Source organism: Bos taurus, chromosome 12 (genome assembly GCF_002263795.3).
Source record: "Bos taurus isolate L1 Dominette 01449 registration number 42190680 breed Hereford chromosome 12, ARS-UCD2.0, whole genome shotgun sequence".
Lineage (NCBI taxonomy): Eukaryota > Metazoa > Chordata > Mammalia > Artiodactyla > Bovidae > Bos > Bos taurus.
Genome location: NC_037339.1, coordinates 16,679,689 through 16,700,066, shown reverse-complemented (window position 1 = coordinate 16,700,066; position 20,378 = coordinate 16,679,689). Strand labels below are relative to the sequence as shown.

Below are 20,378 nucleotides of genomic sequence, written 5' to 3'. Positions count from 1 at the left end.
CCACGTGGCCCAAAAACCCAAACATAAAACAAAAATAGTATTGCACAAATTCAATACATGTTTTAAAAAACTTAAATCTCCTGAAATAAAATCCCATTAAAATACTTTTCACCTAATCCAGAACCATTTTCAAAATAATAAAATTTTAATTTACTGTCCATTACATTTACCCTGTAGGTAAAACATCCTTTTTCCTTATGATAGAGACCAGCATGGAATTTAGAGACATAACTCTAGCCACCGTACACTAAATTTAATTTCTTACTCACAAATAATTGGCCTTTATTTGTGAGTGCCTTTACTTATCTACTCCGTGATGAAAATCCCACTCAGTGGTCTTGTTTTTGAGTTCTGTGGGGCCTTTTCATCAGCACCGTTTTTAAGTGTTTCTCCCCAAGGGCAGTGAGCTACCTAGGAACCACAAATCCATAAGTAGAACGAACTAATAGAACTCAATGTCACAGATTTCGGAAATCCCGACACTGAGTGGCAAGTTGCCACCGACTGAAGAACTGGAGAAAGAGAAGTTTCTATTTCAAATAGATCTTTCTATTTCAAAAAGAATGTGTAAATAAATACTTGATCATTTTTATCAGGTATTAGAAGGAAATAACTAAAAAAAAAGTCTTTCTTGTGAAAGGAAGATTTAATATGCATATATAAATCACAACTAAATCCCCAACCACCTCTCAGATATCAAGTGGGTTGACCAAGTATCCTTAGTTACATGGCAGTGGCAGGCACCATGCTAGCATGTGAGCTGGTGCGTGGGTACCTGGGGGAGGAACCACGGGGAGGTTTAATAATGTTCTGAATAGAAATGAACAGTAATGGGCAAGAGAGTTCATTCTAAGTTTTGCCTAAAGGGCTAAATTAATTGTGTTCTGCTTGTTACCAGGCTATTTGATGAAAAAAAATACCATCCAACAGATCCCCAGAGGAGCAGCACATTAGGGTACAGATGCATTAATGACACAAGAAATAAAAGTGGATCCAAAAAACTACTCCGGAAGCCAGAACTGAAATAGGAAGGCAGCCAAAGAATGATGTCAGGTCAGCGTTGAAAGTTAAATCTGTTCTCAAGGCATTGTGCTAGTTAGTTTTTATTGACAGCATTGTCTTTCAGATGGCCACCCAGTAAGTCATCTCTCTTCTTCCTCTGTGCCCCCATCCTAATTAAGAAGAAAAAAACCAAATAGCTATGACCATGGAAGGGAAGTCTCAATGCACTGCAGAGCTGGACATAAGTGCTGAGTGTAATTCTGGGGGTGCACAAATTAATGTATTGATGGGCTGATAAAAACTTGGATTTATCACCCAAAATGTATTTATTAACAACTTATGGCTCATGGTGCTCGTTAGACATTGTACAAAGGGATTTTATTGTGTTACAAGTTAATGAGTACAAGACAGCACCCAAGGCAATTCAGTACATCTGCAGGTTACTTATTACACAACTGATGTGAATTAGACAACTCCACACACCCTGTATTTCACCAATCAACACAAAATCAGGAGGGAAAGGCTCAGTTAACTCAAGATATTACCATGTAAAGACTGTCTCCTGTTAGAAAATCTGATCTGATTTACCAACAAAGCATCTTTATAAAATATATTCTTCTAACTATGTAAGTTTTCCACATTCTCAAGTTCCCCTAGATTCATGGAAATGTTCAGAAAAATAAAATTATCTTCTTAGTAGCAATCTATAAATACTGCTTCCATCTGAGTAAATGAGAAATTTATCTTGAGGAAGTGAACTCCATTCTCCCCCTCCACCCAACCTAAGAAAAGATATTTGGCAGCCGGATGTAAATCGAACTGGGGAGTCTGTCTTCACCTTGGAGTAGGGCCTTCTCGTATTATAAAATGACATCCCAAACCACGAATATCTTGGTCTAGATAGGATCACAATGTCCTTTTCTTTAATTATAAACTGATAACATTCTTCTGAAAGCAGATATAATAATTAACATATAATCCTTTAAGTTTATTAAATATAGAAGTAGCTTGCTAATGTCACTGGAAATCAAAGGTTAAATGGAAATTTCAAGTCACTGGAGAAACTACATTCTTCTAAAATAAAAGCAATCTCATTGGCTCCTACCATAGTAACCCAAGCCCCAGGACCAAGAATGTTCCATGACTCATGGCTTTATTTGGAAATAAATACTGTCAAATCCATCACATTCTAGACTTGAAGTTACGATGTGATGTAACGAAAAAAAAAAGCAAAATGACCCATTATATTATTTAAAAATAGAAATCCCTTCTGGAAAATCCTTTCTAAGAGCCTCAGAGTAGACCAAACAAGGAAATAAGTAAAAATATACAGAAAGAGTGGTGGGCAGTGGATCCTCCAGGGGGCGCTCTGACAGTGTGAGCCCCCTTCTCCCCATTGACCCTTCAGCACAGCTCTCATGCAGCAGGGCAGAGGGTCACCCGCCCTGATGCCCTTCACAGCTCCCGCTGCAGGAAGCAGGGAGGAAGCCAAATGGACAGCCAGCAAAGCAGTCATTTTCCAGATGGTAATTTTCAACTTGGTCAACAGTGGTTATTATTAAAGACCAAATTGGACCCCAAATGCTTGCTTTCTGTCTTCTTGGCAAGGTGGCCCCTCTACAGTTCAACTGCCCAATCCTGAATTAGGATTCAACTTCAATACTGACCCAATAGAAAGATTTTCATACGCTAAATCCCCTTTGCTCCTGTTCTGGAAACTTCTGCTCTACCCAGGGCAGCAAAGCTCACTGGGAGAGAGAAGAGGCCCTGCATAGCTGGCACTGCTGCTGGCACTACGTGGACGAGGAAACGAGGTGTGCGTACACCCAGTCCTCACTGTTCCTCAGCAAGTGAAATTATTTAATGGGAACCGCAATCTATAAAGTTTGTGCTTCTGGAAAATCTGATGTATAAACGTTCAGCTTCAAAACTTGAGAGATTACTGAAGAGATGACAGGGATGGAAGTTTGCAAGGCAAAGGCTCAGAGGGAGGAAGGACCCTGTCACAGAGCAGGGGACAGACCAGAGCGTAAGGATGCACATGCAGGCGTTACGGAGGCAGAGCATTCCAGCGGTAAGTGATATAGATCAGCACTATAAAGAGAATATGGACAAGACAGAAGCTTATAAGGTCCCTGGAGCGGAGGGCAGAAGTTGGTTGTGGGGGTTTCTCCCCAAGTGCCAGCAGAGTGTCAACAGTCTTTCGAATGTGACGAAAATCCAACTGCAGGATGTCATACGGAGAGCAGAGGTCAGCCTATTCCAGGGGCAGCCATCAGGACAGAAAGAGACAGTGCATACAATTAAAAATACACAGAACAATGGCTGGAAAGAAGAACACATTTTTACTTACTAGCAAATGGCAAGAGTAACCCCTTATTTCAAGCAGGTAAAAACCGTTTCACCAAAGTTTTTTTTTTTTTTTTTTTAATTAATTACAAAATAAAAGCAGCATTCCCAAAGACTTCTATGCAAATAGGACAAAGAAATTCTTTACCCCCAATCTTGCTAGTGAGGAAGAGAATGTTCTGTAATTTATATGTCCTTCTGGTATTCAAAGAGTTTTAATATTCAAGTGTTCTCATGTGTCAACAATGGCATTAAAATAAGAGCTTTTCACCTGGGACACATTTAGGTCTTCGCCTTACTAAAGGGAAAAATATAAACTTTAAAATTTAAGCCATTATCCTGGTCTATGAAGACTGAATATAAAGTATTTCTCTCTGAAAGGTAATGAATGCACCTAATTTGTTTTTCTTTTAGAATTTTGATAAACTCTGGGCCTTGCTAGGTCTAATTATATCCCTACATGTGCCCCAAAAGTACATTAAATTTCACATTTTTGCTACTGACATAAACCAAAAGTCTAGCAGAGCTTCTTAGATCTGCAGTTAAATAATAGTACATTCCTGCATAGCATTATTATGTAGATTTCTTCACCTCTCAACAGGTATGGTTTGGGCATGGACCTTCAGGTTTTGTCTACGTGAGAGTCACCATGCAAGGAGGCAGAACTCTTCCTTTCTCAACTAAACGCAAAAATTAGGTGCTGAGTCTTGGTTGACCTCTGGATGCCTAATGCTCTCAAGAAAAAAATGGTTTTCTGATACCCTGAATTCCTGACCACAGTTTCAACTTAAAAATTATAATTGATATGTCAGTATAAAACCAAAGTTCTGGTTTTGTTTCCAAATTGAAAAAGAAAATATTTGAAAATATTTGTAATATCTTTCATAAATGCAGCTTTATGTCCAAATTAGGCAAAGCATTTAAATATATATATAATATATATTTTATGATATACTTTGCAACAACATTGCCCTCTGTTTTAGCATCACTGCTAAGCAGAGGCAAATCACAGAGCAACTGAAAGATGATTCTAAAAGACTATGTCTTTCTCATATATTCTGAAGTTAGCTTGATGCCCCCTGGTAAGGAGGCAAACTCAGTGTAAATGGGTTGAATAAGATTATAAACCTCCCAATCTTAATTTATGAAGGTAGAGATAATCTTAACAAAAGACATTTAAGGGAATTAACAAATCATGTTATATCTATTCAGATCATGCATCTTTTCTCAGTGCATTAGGAGGAATCAAGTGAACACTGCTATTTTCTCAAGAATTAAAACAGCTACTGTGTGTGTGTTACTTGCTCAGTCATGTCTGACTCTTTGCAACCCCATGGACTGTAGCTCGCCAGGCTCCTTTGTCCACGGGATTCTCCAGGCAAGAACACTGGAGTGGGTTGCCATTCCCTACTCCAGGGGATCTTCCTGACCCAGGGATTGAACCCAGGTCTCCCGCAATGCAGGCAGATTCTTTACCATCTGAACCACCAGGCTACTAATAGAATGTATTTCACTAGGACAGTGATGGACTCAAGAATTAACAGATGGGGAAACATCTAGGAGAAGTAGCTTCCTATTGCAATAACAATTTTCTATTGCAACGTTGTGCTTAATCAGTGAACTCTGAACAAAATGAACATAAGACAGAAGGCATATGCACACTGAAATGTGATTGTCACAAAAGGGGTATTTCCATGGGTAAAAGCAGTATATATCTCCAGTATGTATTTCAATACATTTCCCAGAACCCTATGGAAAATGTCTGGTCTGCTTTCCTGCAACTCCATCAAAGAACTCAGATTGTCTATGGTTTCCAGTGTATTTATCCAACAGTACACTTCTCACATGGGTAGGCAACACAGACCATTCTTCTCATTCTGGAAATAATTTTCATGATGCCACAGATTCTGGGTTTTATTTAGATTACGGTGGATAGAACTGTTTTTAGCCAGTCCATGGCGGGTGGTTTAAATTAAATCACAATCTCTGAAGAAAAAGGCATGGGTCTAAGATTGGCTGACAGGCAAAATCATAATGGGTGGAGTACGGGCACCTCTGCTTCCACCCCAGTTACACAGCTCACAGCCATCAAGTCAGCCCCTCAAGGATGCCGTGACCGGAACCAGGGCTGAAACTGCCAGGAGAACCTGGGGGTTTTCTGATCCTTGTGCTTCCCCAATTTCAGTCTTAATAAGAAGGACTTACAGATTATGCTTTATTTTTTCTTATAATTAAAATCAGAAAACACTACAAGAGAAGGAAATTTTAAAAGGCCAAACTTCACCATATATTTACAGAGCACTAGTAATTATTGCAAGGTGTTTGAAAAACATAGTTAATATACTTAAGAGTCCCCAGAGGCAAGTGCAAATTCTAATTTCCGTTATAGTGAACAGAAATGACCATTACTAGAGGTTAACTGGTTCTGATACAAGGCAACATGTGTGTGGCTAAAATTACTATTAAAGATTAACTCAGGTTCCCCCAAATACTACAGATACAAATAGATATATAGATGGTTCTGGCAAAAGGTTTAATTTACAGGCATTCTGAGTGTAATAGACTAAATTCTAAGAAATTTAGAATATACTGTTTATTTACATTTAATTTTAAAGGCAGTATACTTATTAATACAAAGTATTTTTAGCACAGGAACGCTGATGGTTATTCTGAAAATTTAAAGTCTTAGTTGACAAGGTATTATTTGGCAGAGTGAATTAGGAAAAGGTTTCCAGAGTTTCCCCCAGATATGATAACTAATCACCAATTTTATGCACTTAGAGAGTAACTCTAATATTGGTATGATAATTTATCTGGAAATGTAATTTTAAGCTTTTGGAATAAAATATTTATTTTTAACCATGTATATCTGAAAGGCTGTCAGAGCACTGACTAGACTTTGTTCTGCCACCAGGAGATACCCAGTGGGAGAGGATTCTTACTTGAACGGTGATAAACACCTACTAATTATTAAGGGATGACTGGTTTTCCAAGCTAGAGATTAGCTCTATTTAATAAATTATGAATTTAAAAACTGATTTTAATATAATCAGGTGTATAATCAGGGACCTGGACCTCTGGTTATCCAACCTCAGAGATAATCAATGCAAATAGAAACATAAATCTTGTAATAATCTCACCACCCCTTAAAAGTGTTTATTAGTTAGGATTTAAATTGACACTAAAGTCATTGATTTGGGGAAGAAAAGAGGCATTGGGCTCAAAGAGGCAAAGGAACTCATAACCTCCTATTTTAAGATTAAAACAAACAAAAAAGGTAGCTTCAATATATAAAATGTGTTTCAATTAAAAATTTCTGATCAGTTTTATATGTATAGTGTCCTAAACCCTCAAAAACGGGTGTAAAGTAGGAAAGGTTTTACAATTATTTTCAAAAATAATACCTCATATAAAAGAAAAAAAATACAAATATGAAAGGTACTGACAAGAAGATTCAATCATAATTCCATTTGTATCAACACAGTCATCGTTAGCTTCTCAGTGCATTTTAGGATTTTATTTTTAACTCATTTGGCTGATGCAGAGGATGGACACCAAGTGACTTGCCTTGTGGACATGGAATGAAAACATTCCCCTCCCACAGGCCAGCAAGGACCCCTCTCTGCCTGCCTGGGCAGCACAGAGGCCCTGTACAGTACATGGAGTTGCTGCCCTAATCCTCTTGCCTGTTTTCTACCTGGAGTTAGTAATGAATAGGAAGGGCTAGGCAGTTAGAAAACGAGGTGCATTTAATTCCAAGTTCCTTCTTCCTCTAAAGAGAACCAGGTCTGTTAAATGAAGGACCTTGGTCCACAAAGAGGTTGGAGGCCAAGGTTTCTCATTTAAATTGGAGAGACAGAGAACAAGGTGTCCATTCTCAACAGGACCAAGGGTTCCCTCCTCAGACAGAAACCTGGGTAACTCCTCTCAGAAGAAGACCAGGGCAATCCCCTCGGAAAATTTGGTGACTTCTCTCAAGAAAGACCAGGGAGTCTCACCTTGGACAGACACCTGACAGAGACCTGTTCTTTCCCAGGAGAGAACAGGGTGTCTCCCCTCAGACTGAGACTTGAGCTATTTCTCTCGGAAAAAGAACAGGGCATCTCCTTTCAGTCAGAGATCTGAGTGTCTTGACCCAGAGAAAGAGTGAGTCTTCTTTGCTCAGAAATGTGAGTGACTTCTCTCAGAAAAAGATCAGGGCTTCGCCCCCCAAACAGAATCCTGAGCAACTTCTCCCAGAGAAAGACCAGGGTGTCTCCACTCTGTCAGAGACCCAAGCACTCCTTCAATTAAAAAAAAACAAAAAAAAAACAGGACATCTCCACTCAGAGACACCTGAGAGACTTCTCTCAGAGAAAGACCAGGGCATCTCCCCTCATACAGTGAGTTGGGCGACTTCTCCTAGGAATGGCCAGGGCTTTTCCCCTTGTCAGAGACCCAAGCAGCTTGTCCCAGAGAAAGACCAGGATGTCTCCCCTCAGTCAGAGACCTGAGAGACTTCTCGGAGAAAGACCAGGGCATCTCCCCTCAGACAGTGAGTTGGGCGACCTCTCCCAGGTATGACCAGGGTTTTTCCAATTGTCAGAGACCCAAGCAGTTTCTCCCAGAGAAAGCCCACCAGGGTGTCTCCCCTCAGTCAGAGACCTGGGAGACTTCTCCCAGAGAAAAACTAGGGCATCTCCCCTCAGTCAGAGACCTGAGGGACTTCTCCCAGGGAAAGACCAGGGTGTCTCCCCTCAGAGACCTGAGGGACTCTTTCCAGAAAAAAAAAAAGCAGGGCATCTCCCTTCATGAAGAGATCTGGGTGACTTCTCTCAGAGAAAAACCAGGGCATCTCCCCTGGACAGAGAGTTGGGTGACTTCTCCCAGGAATGACCAGGGAGCCTCCCCTCAGAGACTTAAGCAACTTCTCCCAGAGAAAAACCAGGATGTCTCCACTCAGAGAGACGCCTGAGTGACTCCTTCCAGGAATCACCAGGGTTTGTCCTAAGGGATTTCTCCCAGAGAAAGACCAGGGCAGTTTCCCTCAGAAACCCAAGCACTCCTTCCATAAAAAAAGCCAGGGTGACTCCACTCACAGAGACACCTGAGCAACTTCTCCCGGAGAAAGACCAGGGCTTCTCCCCTCAGAGACCTGAGTGACTTTTCCCAGAGAAAGACCAAGGCTTCTCCCCTCAGTCTGAGACCTGAGCAACTTCTCCCAGGAAAGACCAGAGCTTCTCTGTTTAATCAGAGACCTAAGTGACTCCTTTCAGAGAAAAAACCAGGGCATCTCCCCTCAGACAGAGAGCTGGGCAACTTCTCCCAGAGAAAGACCAGGCTGTCCCCCTCAGAGAGAGACCCACGTGATTTCTACCAGAGAAAGACCAGGACGCTTCTCCCCTCAGACAGAGACCTAAGTGACTTCTCTCAGAGAAAAACCAGTGTGACTCCCCTCAGACAATGAGTTGGGAGACTTCTCCTAGAGAAAGACCAGGGTGTCTCCCCTCAGAGAGAGACCTAAGTGACTTCTCTCAGAGAAATACCAGGACATCTCTCCTCATAGGGAGACCTGGGCAATTTCTCCCAGAGAAAAACTAGGGTGTCTCCCCTCAGACAGAGACCTGAGCAACTTCTTTAGGAAAGACTAGGGCACCTCTCCTCAGAGACCTGAGTGACTTCTCCCAGAGAAAGACCTGGCACCTCCCCTCAGAGACCTGAGTGACATCTCCCACAGAAAATCCACGCCATCTCCTCTCAGTCAGAGTCCTAGGCAACATCCTCCAGAGAAAAGACCAAGGCATCTACCCACAGAGACCTGGGTAGCTTTTCCCAGAGAAAGGCCAGGGTGTCTCCCCCTCAGACTTCTCCCAGGAAAGACCAGAGCATCTCCCCTTATTCAGAGACTTAAGTGACCTTTCTCAGAGAAAGACCACAGTTTCTCTCTCAGACACAGACATGGGTGCTTCCCAGCAGGCTGAGAGACTAGGGCAATATCTTTCAGAAAAAGACAAGGCTGTTTCCCTCAGACAAAGAGACCACGGGATCTCTCTCCAGATAAAGATTTTAGTGTTTCCCTCTCCACAACCCCCACCCCCCAAAAAAATCAAGGTGAAACATTCCCTGGTAAGAAAAAAAATATTTTCTAGTATTTTTGATGCTTCACAAATGAGAGATTTCTCTTGACCTGAGACTAGTAGGAGTCCTAAAACAGCCCTAAGTTTGGATAAACTTGAGAACCCTCCAGTAGCCAACTGTGAATTCTCCACATCAAGGTCAGAGACCAGGAATGACCAAGATGACTCAGAAAAGGCAAAGAAAGCCTCAATATGTTCACAAAATGCCTCATGACCCGGAGGCTTAATTGAAGTCAGATTTTTGGTGATTGAAACTATATTCTGAAGAACTTGGAAGCCCACCAAGGGTATGCCTGTGTTCAAGATCAAGTTAACACTTGCACCAGAGGTCAGAGACAGCACACAGTCTGACTGGCATCAACATTACTGGTGTCTTTGGGACGGAGCCAGCAAAATCTCCCAATTCCCAGATTTCCATGAGGTAATTTTCCTGCAGCTGAGCAGCTGATGGTGGAAAGCAACTGGAACAATTCTGAAATCATGTGGCTGCAGAGCATCCATGGATTATTGGCTAAAAGAAACCTTAAGGGTTCAGTGATTTTCAAACTATAATTAGCAATAGAACACTTGTCCCCCAAAGGAAGTCTTAACTGGAAAGTCAGTATATGCCACAGGCAAGGGAGAAACTGCTGTAGCTGAAGCAAGGCGGCAGTTACGATCTGTAACCTCCCCATGTGGCTTTCCTCGCCTCCTGGGTGGGGCCTTGGAAAGATCCAGGGCTCTGGAGAATGTGGCTTAATCTATCGCTTAAGTCCAACACCTGCAGTCTGCAGAGCAGGGGAACTCCATCAAAGAGACCCTCCATGTATGCCAGAAAGAAGGCAGGCGCTTGAAGCTTTTGAACCCGACAGATCTGGGTTCAAAAGCCAGCTCTGCTGCCTCCCAGCTGCAAATGTGAGGTTAGGAAATTGTGTAACCTCTCTGGACCTCATTTTCTTCATTGTATGGTAATAAAATACTTCTAATCCTCAACAGTGAGCATTCAAGAAGAGGAGGCAGGTGTAAGAAGTTCTCAGTGAATGGCTTTAATGGCTCTAGGCTGCCACAGGCTCGCCTCCGGGCACATAACCAGTTAACGACACAGGTGCGGCTAATTTATCCTAAACCCCTCGTGTCCCTCACTCTGCTCACAGATCCTCTGCACTCACCCTCACGCCCTGCCTTCCAGGTGCTGTCCCTTTAGTTGGGGAATTGGCCCCAAACAAAAGAAAACAAAATCAAAAACAAAAACCTAAGGCACAGGGAAGCAGGAAGAGAAGTGACCCAGGCTGAAACAACTACCTGAAGAAATATTAACTCTGCCACCAGGAAAGAAACTTGCCAGGGAGGGACATTTCCAATTTGTTTTTAAGGATCTTTCCTTGGCATTCTCATTAGCAAACCTCTACCTCATCCCAGAATCCCTCAGAGACGGCAAATATGCCAGGTGTAACCCTAATAGAATTTCTCCAGAACTCCAACACCAACTACTTTCTGTGATGTCAACTCCTATCATTGGCATCAATTGTGCCAAATCCTAACTGTGCCCTAGACTCGGAAACGTATAGGTCCAGCCTTATCCAAACGTCACAAATAACAGACGTCTAGAGTCACCATACACATCTACTACATACTCTAGCCTTCTGCAGAGATACTAGGCTCACGCTGTCTGCAATTCTGAAGGCAGCCAATTTGAAGAAGCCACATTTATAGGTAAGCCACTCCACTGAACACACAATAAAATGCTTCATGAACCTTGACCAACCCTGAGGCAGATACTTGGGACTGTGTCCCTGGAGACTTCGAAAGAAAATATAATAAACTATAACAAGTGGAACAGTTTAAAAATTGCTTTCTTCCCACTGTATTGCTTTATGTGCAATAGTTTTAACTTCTCAGCAACCACATTCCACCCAGATGAACCTAATAAAAGTGAATAAGCTGCCGACCCTGACTCTGGTTTGTAGTTTCAAACTGTAATTCTATTACAAAGGGCAACAAACTCGGGCTAGAGCATAGCTGTGGCTTTTCAGTCTCTACAGGATGGTTTATCATTGCCAATTAGATATTTAGCTTAAAAAATACAGAATTCCCAATCTTTGTGACTTCTGGGTATGTTTATGTAGATAAGTTATGAATGGAGAAGAGAGGACAAGCTTGCACATTAGGAGGAATTCATTAAGCTACTGGGCAATCAGTGAATATTTTCTTACCCAAGTATTAAGTTTGAAATCAAAAAGAAAACGTAATGTTAAAGGTCCTCTGCTCTTAAGTACCGGCCTTTTAAAATACCTGATTGCCAGGGGAAATTTCTGCAACTAGATTCGGGATATAACTTCCTTTTCACTATAAATCATGAACTGCAGTGTGCCACATACACACTGCAATTCATCAAACCATCTTAAATAGTGGAAGAAGGATCCTTATCTAAGTGGGAAGGAGTCATTCCAACCCTCCCCCAACTTAGTATCATATTACTAGATGAAAACATTTCCTTATTTCCAATAATTTATTCCTCATTCATTCCAAGAGATGAAAACATGTTCCTTTATGTGTACAGAAGATCTGCCAATTGCCCTCCAATTGGCAATTTCTGGTTTCCATCAGAATATTCCTCCCTCCCTTTAACATATCTTATTAAAGAAGTACAACTGCTAGCCAGCCAATAGACTTTTGCTAGTAGCAATGAACTTAATGTATTATTACTCCAGTTACAAGTAAAATGCTGTTCAATTATCCATCAGGATGGATATAGATAGATGTATACACAATCACATACACACATATACCATGTGAACTTGAAAATCATCTCAAATCTTAAAAAAATAATTTCAAAAATAGCCTTAATGATGCATTTCTTACTAAGCATAGTTAAGTGAAATGCTGGCAAAAAAAGACGATTTACTCCTTGCAATTCAATCATCTCAGGAATTATCAGTTGCCTGTTAGTGCTAGCGGCATAATTCAGAAATTATGATAAAATTTTCTCTGCATTTTGATGCTAATTTAATTTCCTTTTCCTCACTTTAAAAGGAAACCATAATTATCAACCTTTACTCACAATAAATAGTTAAGGGCATTCCCATTTCATTTTGTATCACTGTAAGCCAAGAAAACGCTGATGAGTTTTAAAATATCACAGGGAATTAGGTGATAACTCATCAGTGCTTTTGAGTACAGACACGAATAATTTACAGTCTGAAACTTGGTATGATAATTTTGATTCACACATGGGAAATCTTATTAACCCATGATGGAATCAAATGATTAAAAGAGGTACATGTATGAGAATTTCACAAACATTTGTAGCCAGGAATGTATGTGCAATAGTAAAATATACACATACAATATGGACACACAGATTAACACTGCTGAAAGACATCTGGATAGATCATAAAGGCATTTAGTACATTATATAAAGATTATACTCTTTTACAAAATGAATTTGCAAGGTTCTTTTAATTGATACAGTTTTGATTTAAAGATGCTTTAAAATTTTTCCCTTTTTCCTCACATAAGATTAGAAGCCCACTGCTAACCCTCACCTTCAAACCTCACCAAGTTGAAAAATAGGAAGGAATAAAGGGAGGAAAAGGGAAAAAACCCTAATTCCAATAACTAACTGTTATCTCTGAGTAGAATTACATGAAAATATAATTCCTTCACATGCTCAAAAATGTTCTAGCATTTGTAGTTACTTTATCCTGGAACATTTAAGAAATGTAATTTCTGTCCATTTCTGTTTATTACAATGATGAAAAGTCTGTCAAATTACACCCAAATTGAGTGGACTGGCTTTTATCTCCCTAAGAAATCATTTTATGCTACTTTAGTGGACTAAAGGGGAAAACATAAGTGCAACAGTTAACAAACTATAAAATAATATACAAACACTTCTATTATTAATGGTAATGATTAATGATAAGAACAATAATTATAATATTTTCAATTAATGCTGATTATTTTGATCTACATACCCCAAAACCACAGGGTGTGAAAAGTCAACTACAGATCTGCTCTGCTTAAGAACTCTGGATAAGGAAAAACATCATCTCCAAAATTCTACCCTATATAACCCCACAGAAGGCTCCCTGAAGCTTCAGCACTTGCTGCTCTCTGAGTGGAGAATCATGCTAATCATTTTTTAAGTTTGGAATTTCTCATTTATTTCAAAACCTTAATGTTCCCCTTTTCCTCAGAATTGACCATACCATTTTAAGCCATTTTTATTTCACTGCAATAGAGTAATTTCAACTAAAATTTTATAACTTATTCGTATCATTCCTCAAGAAAGACTGACACAAAAAAGGAGGGACAAAGGAGTATTCCTATTCAGTGGGTTCAAACATACATTAAATAAAACCATTACTAAAACATAGTGATTGGAACTAAGTTTGATGTTACCTCTGGTACTCCTAATTTTCGGCAGGCTTCCAAAAAGTTTTCCACGTTTCTTCTGCATTTGGCCATGCTAAGTTTAGGCTATAAATGCAACATTCAAAAATAATTAGTTATTAAGAGGAATAATTGAAATAACAGGTTAAATTTTGAGCTTTCTAAATGCCACAAGTAATACGTGTTTATTGGAGAAAAATAATACATAAACAAATAGAAGACAATAAAAAAATTATCCAGGAACAATCCACCTGAACAGCTGTTAATATATGGATTATATTTTTCTAGACACTGTGTAGGTACATGTGTGATATAACAGGTGTGTACACACACAGATATGTGTTTATATGTAGACTTTCTGCATATTTGCATACATGTGCAAAATTTCTGCACATGTATGTGAATGTATACATGTGGATACACACACACACACGCTATTTTTATAAGATCATACTGCTGTGTAACCTGCTTTAGTTTACTTAAAAGCACACCATGCTGCTGCTGCTAAGTCGCTTCAGTCGTGTCCAATTCTGTGCGACCCCATAGACAGCAGCCCACCAGGCTCCGCCATCCCTGGGATTCTCCAGGCAAGAACAGGAGTGGGTTGCCATTTCCTTCTCCAATGCATGAAAGTGAAGAGTGAAAGTGAAGTCGCTTAGTCGTGCCCGACTCTTCACGACCCCATGGACTGCAGCCCACCAGGCTCCTCCGTCCATGGGATTTTCCAGTCAGGAGTACTGGAGTGGGGTGCCACTGCCTTCTCCAAAAGCACACCATAAACATCACCTTTTCCCATGAGCAAACATATTTCTATATTAAGGGTTGATTCACCAGGCTAATGACTATCTTTCTCCTCAAAGCAACAGGTTTTATTAGAAGGCTGCTGATGCCTCAAGGTGAAGAAATTTAGAGGCACGGTGGGGAGCAGCCTTCTAGGTTAGAAAGAGCAGCTTGTGCAAACACGGGAGTGGAGAGTGAAGGCACAGAAGAAGCAGACCAGGTTCTACGGCTACAGCACAGCTGGGTCTGGTCAGTGGGGGCTCAAGATGCTCAGTGAAGAATTTCTAAGAAGTGGACTAAATTCTGAAACATTTCTAAAAAGGAAAACTAAAGAATCCTCCAGCAATGCAGGAGACCTGGGTTTGATCCCTGGGTTGGGAAGATCCCCTGAAGCAGGGCATGGCTACCCACTCCAGTATCCTTGCCTGGAGAATCCCCATGGACAGAGGAGCCTGGGGGTCTACAGTCCATGGAGTTGCAAATTGCAAAGAGTCAGACACGACTGAGCGACTAAGCACAAAACATTTTACAGTTGTTAAAATACATGGTTATGAGGAACTTTAATGACTCAGGGAGATACTTAGGTTTCCATAAATTTTAAAAACTACTAAACAGTATATATGTGAAGCTCACAATTCAAAACAACTTCTATGTTGGAGGAAAGCCAAGACGTAAACAGTGGTTGTCTTTAGGGAGTGGGATAAGACATTATTTATCTTCCTCCTGCATTTCTCCATTATCTCTTTTTTTCTAATCAGGCATTATTTCACATGACATTTTCAATTGAAATTTTTTTATTTGAAAAAAATAAAAAGTGAAAACCAAAGAATGTAGCATTTTTTTTCCCTGAAGAACTGACAAAATATATAAATGTGTATAGATACATGATTCATAGTGTCTCTTATACCTTATAAAACAATTATTGTATATTTAAATTGGGAGCTGAAGAATGATAGTTTCTTTCTTATAATTTGAGGAAAATTACTGAATGAGAATTTGGTACACAGTTCAAACTTTATAGCTGTCTGGACTTGAAAACTTTTGCATATTAGATTACAGGACAGAATTTACTGTCCAAACTAAGGCAATTAAAGCAGATTTAAGTCATAAGACAAATTGGTCTGTTTTTCCCCTGTGTTTTCTGAAGCCAAAATGTGGTCAGTCTTTGGGAAGCAAAAATTATGTGAAACTGTATAGAAAGAAAACTGAGAGGTGAAACGGGATCATCAGCTTATTTTTCCTACTGCGAAGAGAAAAGAAAGTAAAACAAATAGTACCACTGAGACACCTTCCTTGAGGCGTCGGGAGTGGGCAGCCTCACATGAGGCTTTCATCCCACACACTCCTTGTGCGACCTTTTATGAACACTGTGCCTTGAGGTTGGGAGCTCTGACTTTTGCAAATCTGCTCACAAACACTAGTGATCACAGTGGCTTGCATTCATTCCCGTGTTTATCATGTACGGGACCTCGTTTCATCCTCATGAGAGCAGCTCTGTGACAGAGAAGAGCCAATCAAGTTCAAGAGAGGTTAAATAACTTTCCCAAAGTCGTGTGGCTCATACCCATGTGGAATTGGAATCCCAACACTACAGTCTTAGCCCCTAAACTCTTCTGCTTCATCTAACAGCAATAGTGTGGATAGAAGTTCTTCTCTACTTGTCCAATGAACCCTGCGTGGGCTTCAAAGACAAGCTTATCTTTGATTCCTCTCTTCTTGATGGTAACATGCTCCATGAAGTACAGGGAAAAGATTTTAGTGCTGGCTTTATCTCCTCAACAGTGAAACAAGGATTTTTCTTCACTCACTCTTTCTGATCTTTTCCGTTTCCTTGGTATCTCCAACCAACCCTTGAGCACAGCTAGCAGTCAAGGAATTACTGAATTAATGACCAGCTAACCAACCTCTGGCCTGACAGGTTACTAATGATATTTTACTCAGAACCTACATCTTTTCAGAGTGATCCTAAAATCCTCAATAATTATAAAATAATAGATTCCATTAGAAGAGAACCTACCAACCAAAAAATGTTTTCCGAAAGGACTTCTCATTGCTTAAATAAATGCTTGTGAGGAATAAATCTCTGTCTCTACAGTCTTAAAGTTAGTGAGCAGAGCACTCATTTAACGTGATTTGCTTTATATTTGAAACTAGTTCATTGTCTCTCATTTACAGATTTACTTGAAATAGTTTCCCTTTTTATAGTAAAAATGTTGCTTCATTCGGAAATGCTATCCCTGGGATTCTCTAGCAGTCCACTAGTTAGGGCTCCACACTTCCACTGCAGGGAGCACAGGTTCAATCCCTGGTCAGGGAACTAAAAATCCTACACGCCCTACAGCATGGCCAAAAAATCCCCAAAGACAAAACAGACACGCTATTCCTTTTCTGCTCTTTCAAGTTGTTTGGGGCCCAAAAGAGAGGATTTGAACAGGGTCCTGGTGATCCCCATCAGTGTCTTTAACCAGCAGTCCTGTTCCAAAGGAGTTTCTCTTATGTAAGAGTTAGTTTTCCTTAAATGGTGTTACTTACGACTGCCGGTGAGGGGACATGGATGCTTGCGACGGATCGCGGGCGGATGTGGTTGACCAAATGGCAGAGGACAACGCCATCCATGAGGGCGGCCCCCAGGTCTTCGTGCAGGCTGACCTTGAGTCTCATCTCGATGCTCTGAAAAGAGATCAAAAGGAAGTCAATTGCTCTCAGGCAACTGAGGGTAAAATACAGTTATGAGTATTTATGAACTGAGGTTTAAGTTTCACTATAAAGGATAAGAACACCTGGAAAACACTGACATGATTTAAACCTTTCAAAAGATATTAAATAAAAATCCCTCTGTAGAAAAATAAATTCAGTTATGCTAAAAATTTTTAATCAGTTGAATTTTTAAAATAATGGAATCACTTCTTGAGTTCAATATTGCCTCAGGCTTAGCAATTAAAATAGAAAACCAGAATAAGTTGACAAATAAAAGCCAAATCGGTGGTGACTGTTTTGCAATGTACAAAAATAGCAAATCAATATGCTGTACACATGAAACTAAAATCATACTGTAAGTCAACTATATTTTAACAAGAAGTAAATAAAATAAGTAAACATAAACAAAAATCAAATGAAAAACTCAAATCCAACCCAAACTTATTTCGGATAATGTATCTCATGTAGCCTGCAGAGGGCAGAAGAGAGATTAGGGGTGTTTTTCTCAGATTATGCTTTCATTGAAAAAGCAATTTTTCTCCCTTCTTAAAAAAATGCAATGTTTTATTTTGAGGTCATTATGAATTCATATGCAGTTATAAGAAGTAATACAGAGAGATCTCAGGTACACTTTACCCTGTTTCCTTCTAAGGGAGCAACCTGCAAAAGCACCTACACAGCCGGGACACTGACATGGATAGAACACATCCCTCACTACAGGGATCCCTCGTGCTGCCCTTTTGCAGTCACACCCACTTCCAACCCCTCAAGAACCTCTTTGTCCCTGCTCTCTTCTCCTCCCCTTCCAGGACTCCCAGGACAAGAATGTAGATCATCTGTTACAGTAACTCCCAAAGGTCCCTGAGGCTCTGCTCACTTATTTTCAGTCTGTTTTTTCTCTCTCTGCTGCCCAGACTAGGTAATCCCTGTTGTTCTCTCCTACAGTTCACTGATGCTTTGTGATGCTGTTGAGCCCATCCCCTGGGCTTCTCACTGCAGATAATGTATTTCCCAGTTCTAAATTTCCATTGGTCCTTCTTTATGTCTTCTGTTTCTTTGCTAAGATTATCTATTCCTTTGCTGAGGCATTCAATTTTTTCCCTTTGTTTCAGCCATGTTCATAACTACTTGTGGAAGAAACTTCACGGTGAGTGCCGTAAAATCTTTGTCAGATAATTCTAACATCTCTGCCGTAACAGTGCTGTCATCTACTGATTACCTTTTCACATTCATTTTGGTTCTTGGTACAATGAATGATTTTTTTTTTTTTTTTTCCTGGTTGAAAACTGGACATTTCTGGTATTACGTTATGAGACTTTGGACCCTATTTAAACTTCTCTTTTGGCTAGCTATTTTGGACACTGCTCTGGCAGGGAGTGGGAAGGCACCACCTTGCTGCTGCTGTGTAAACGCAGATTGCCACTTGGTGTCAGTTCACTGGGACTGGGAAAGAAATCCAGGCTCCCCGTGTATAGGTTCCACGGTCACCGTGGGAGGGGATGGGATTGTTTTTAGTTAGTAGGGATGAAATTCCTGGCTCCCAACTTGGCCTTCTCTGATATCATCCCTGCAGAGGTGAAAGTCAGCTGCCTATTCCATCTTTGCAGGCATGGGTAGGGTTGGGGCCACAGGTTTCCTGTAGCTGGAGTAGGGCATTTATTGTTGTAGATGTTGTAAATGTAAAAATTGTAAAAGTTTTCTGTCTCCCTAGGCTGTCCTTTTTCTGGTCCTCTGAGTAAAGTAAGCAGGCTTTTGTTGGGACTTTAAAAAAAAAAAAAAAAACCTGTTCCCATGAGCATTTCCAGTTTCCAGCTACTTCAGCTCCAAGTCTGAGAAAGATGAAGCAAAAAAGAAAACCCACTGGACTCAGCACCGAGTCATTCCTAGTCCCAAGGAGCCCAGCTGGTCTGAATTATTCTCTCCACCTTGCAGAGTGCTCTTATGCTTATTTTATATATAATTGCCAAGGGTTTTAGTTGTACTTAGTGAGAGGAATGGGGAAAAGTACATCTACTCCATCTCCTCAAAAGCAGGAAAATCCATTTTTTAAACTTCAAATACAAATTTCTCCTTTACAGCAAAAGCTCCTCATAATTGGGTAACACTGTAAGAAAGGATGACTTAATTTGGAGATCTGCAATAAGTAAAGCACTTGAAAATCAGTGCCTGTAACAGTGTTGCCTAATTCTCTTTCAAAACTGTCCTGTGTCTAGACACCTGATTTTTTATTTCTAACCTTGCTTTCAGTCTCTAATTAAATTAAAACATAAGCTATCAATATGACCCAGGCTTTAAGATAAAATCATATCACGCTTTGAGAGGCTTGTCTCAACTTCTCATCTTATTTTTACGTATCTCTGAAAGTTCGCCTCCCAAGTTTACAGCACACCCAAATACTCGAGGCAAACGACCGAGGTCTGACTTGTCCGATGTGACTGCTGAGTCAACCACAGCGGCTTAAAGTGGTGGTGAGGAGTTTCCGGGTTTTTATCTCTTTCCTCCGGACTACCTGCTATATACATACTTTTGGGGCTTCCCTGGTGGCTCAGAGGATAAGGCATCTGCCTGCAATGCAGGAGACCCAGGTTCGATCCCTGGGTTGGGAAGATCCCCTGGAGAAGGAAATGGCAACCCACTCCAGTATTCTTGCCTGGAGAATCCCATGGACAGAGGAGCCCGGCGGGCTACAGTCTACGGGGTCGCAAAGAGTCAGACACGACTGAGCGACTTATATAACCATATATATGAAGTATCATCTACAACAAAAAAAGATTCTGACCTTCCTTAAATTCAGCTTTAATTTTACTTATAGAATTCATTGCTCATTTGTAAAACTCACTGTTATTTGAAGTTGTGTATTTATTTGTTTCCTTCTTACTTATTCTCTCTTCTCAATAGACTACAGGCCTCATGAAAGCAGAGACCTTTTTGTTCTTTTGTCTCTCCATCACCTAGACTATACGGCCTGGCACAGAGCAGCAGTCAATAACCATTTGCTACTGGAGAAGGAAATGGCAACCCACTCCAGGGTTCTTGCCTGGAGAATCTCATGGACGGAGA

At 40.5% G+C, this 20,378-nt stretch overlaps 1 protein-coding gene across 3 annotated transcripts in view; it reads right to left on the bottom strand.

Annotated features, from left to right (window-relative positions):
• The window catches only part of LRCH1 (leucine rich repeats and calponin homology domain containing 1), a 215,563-nt gene that overhangs the window by 8,145 nt on the left and 187,040 nt on the right, over positions 1-20,378 (bottom strand). For 2 of the 3 annotated variants that reach the window (XM_025000035.2, XM_025000032.2), the window contains 3 exons: positions 17,154-17,291; positions 13,851-13,928; positions 1,364-3,259 (listed from right to left, as the gene is read on the bottom strand). In XM_025000035.2, the coding sequence (XP_024855803.1) occupies positions 3,053-3,259; positions 13,851-13,928; positions 17,154-17,291 (423 nt within the window). In that variant the 3' untranslated portion in view covers positions 1,364-3,052. Of the gene's footprint in view, positions 1-1,363; positions 3,260-13,850; positions 13,929-17,153; positions 17,292-20,378 lie in introns of those variants that run through there. The other variant, XM_025000033.2, reaches the window with a different exon arrangement.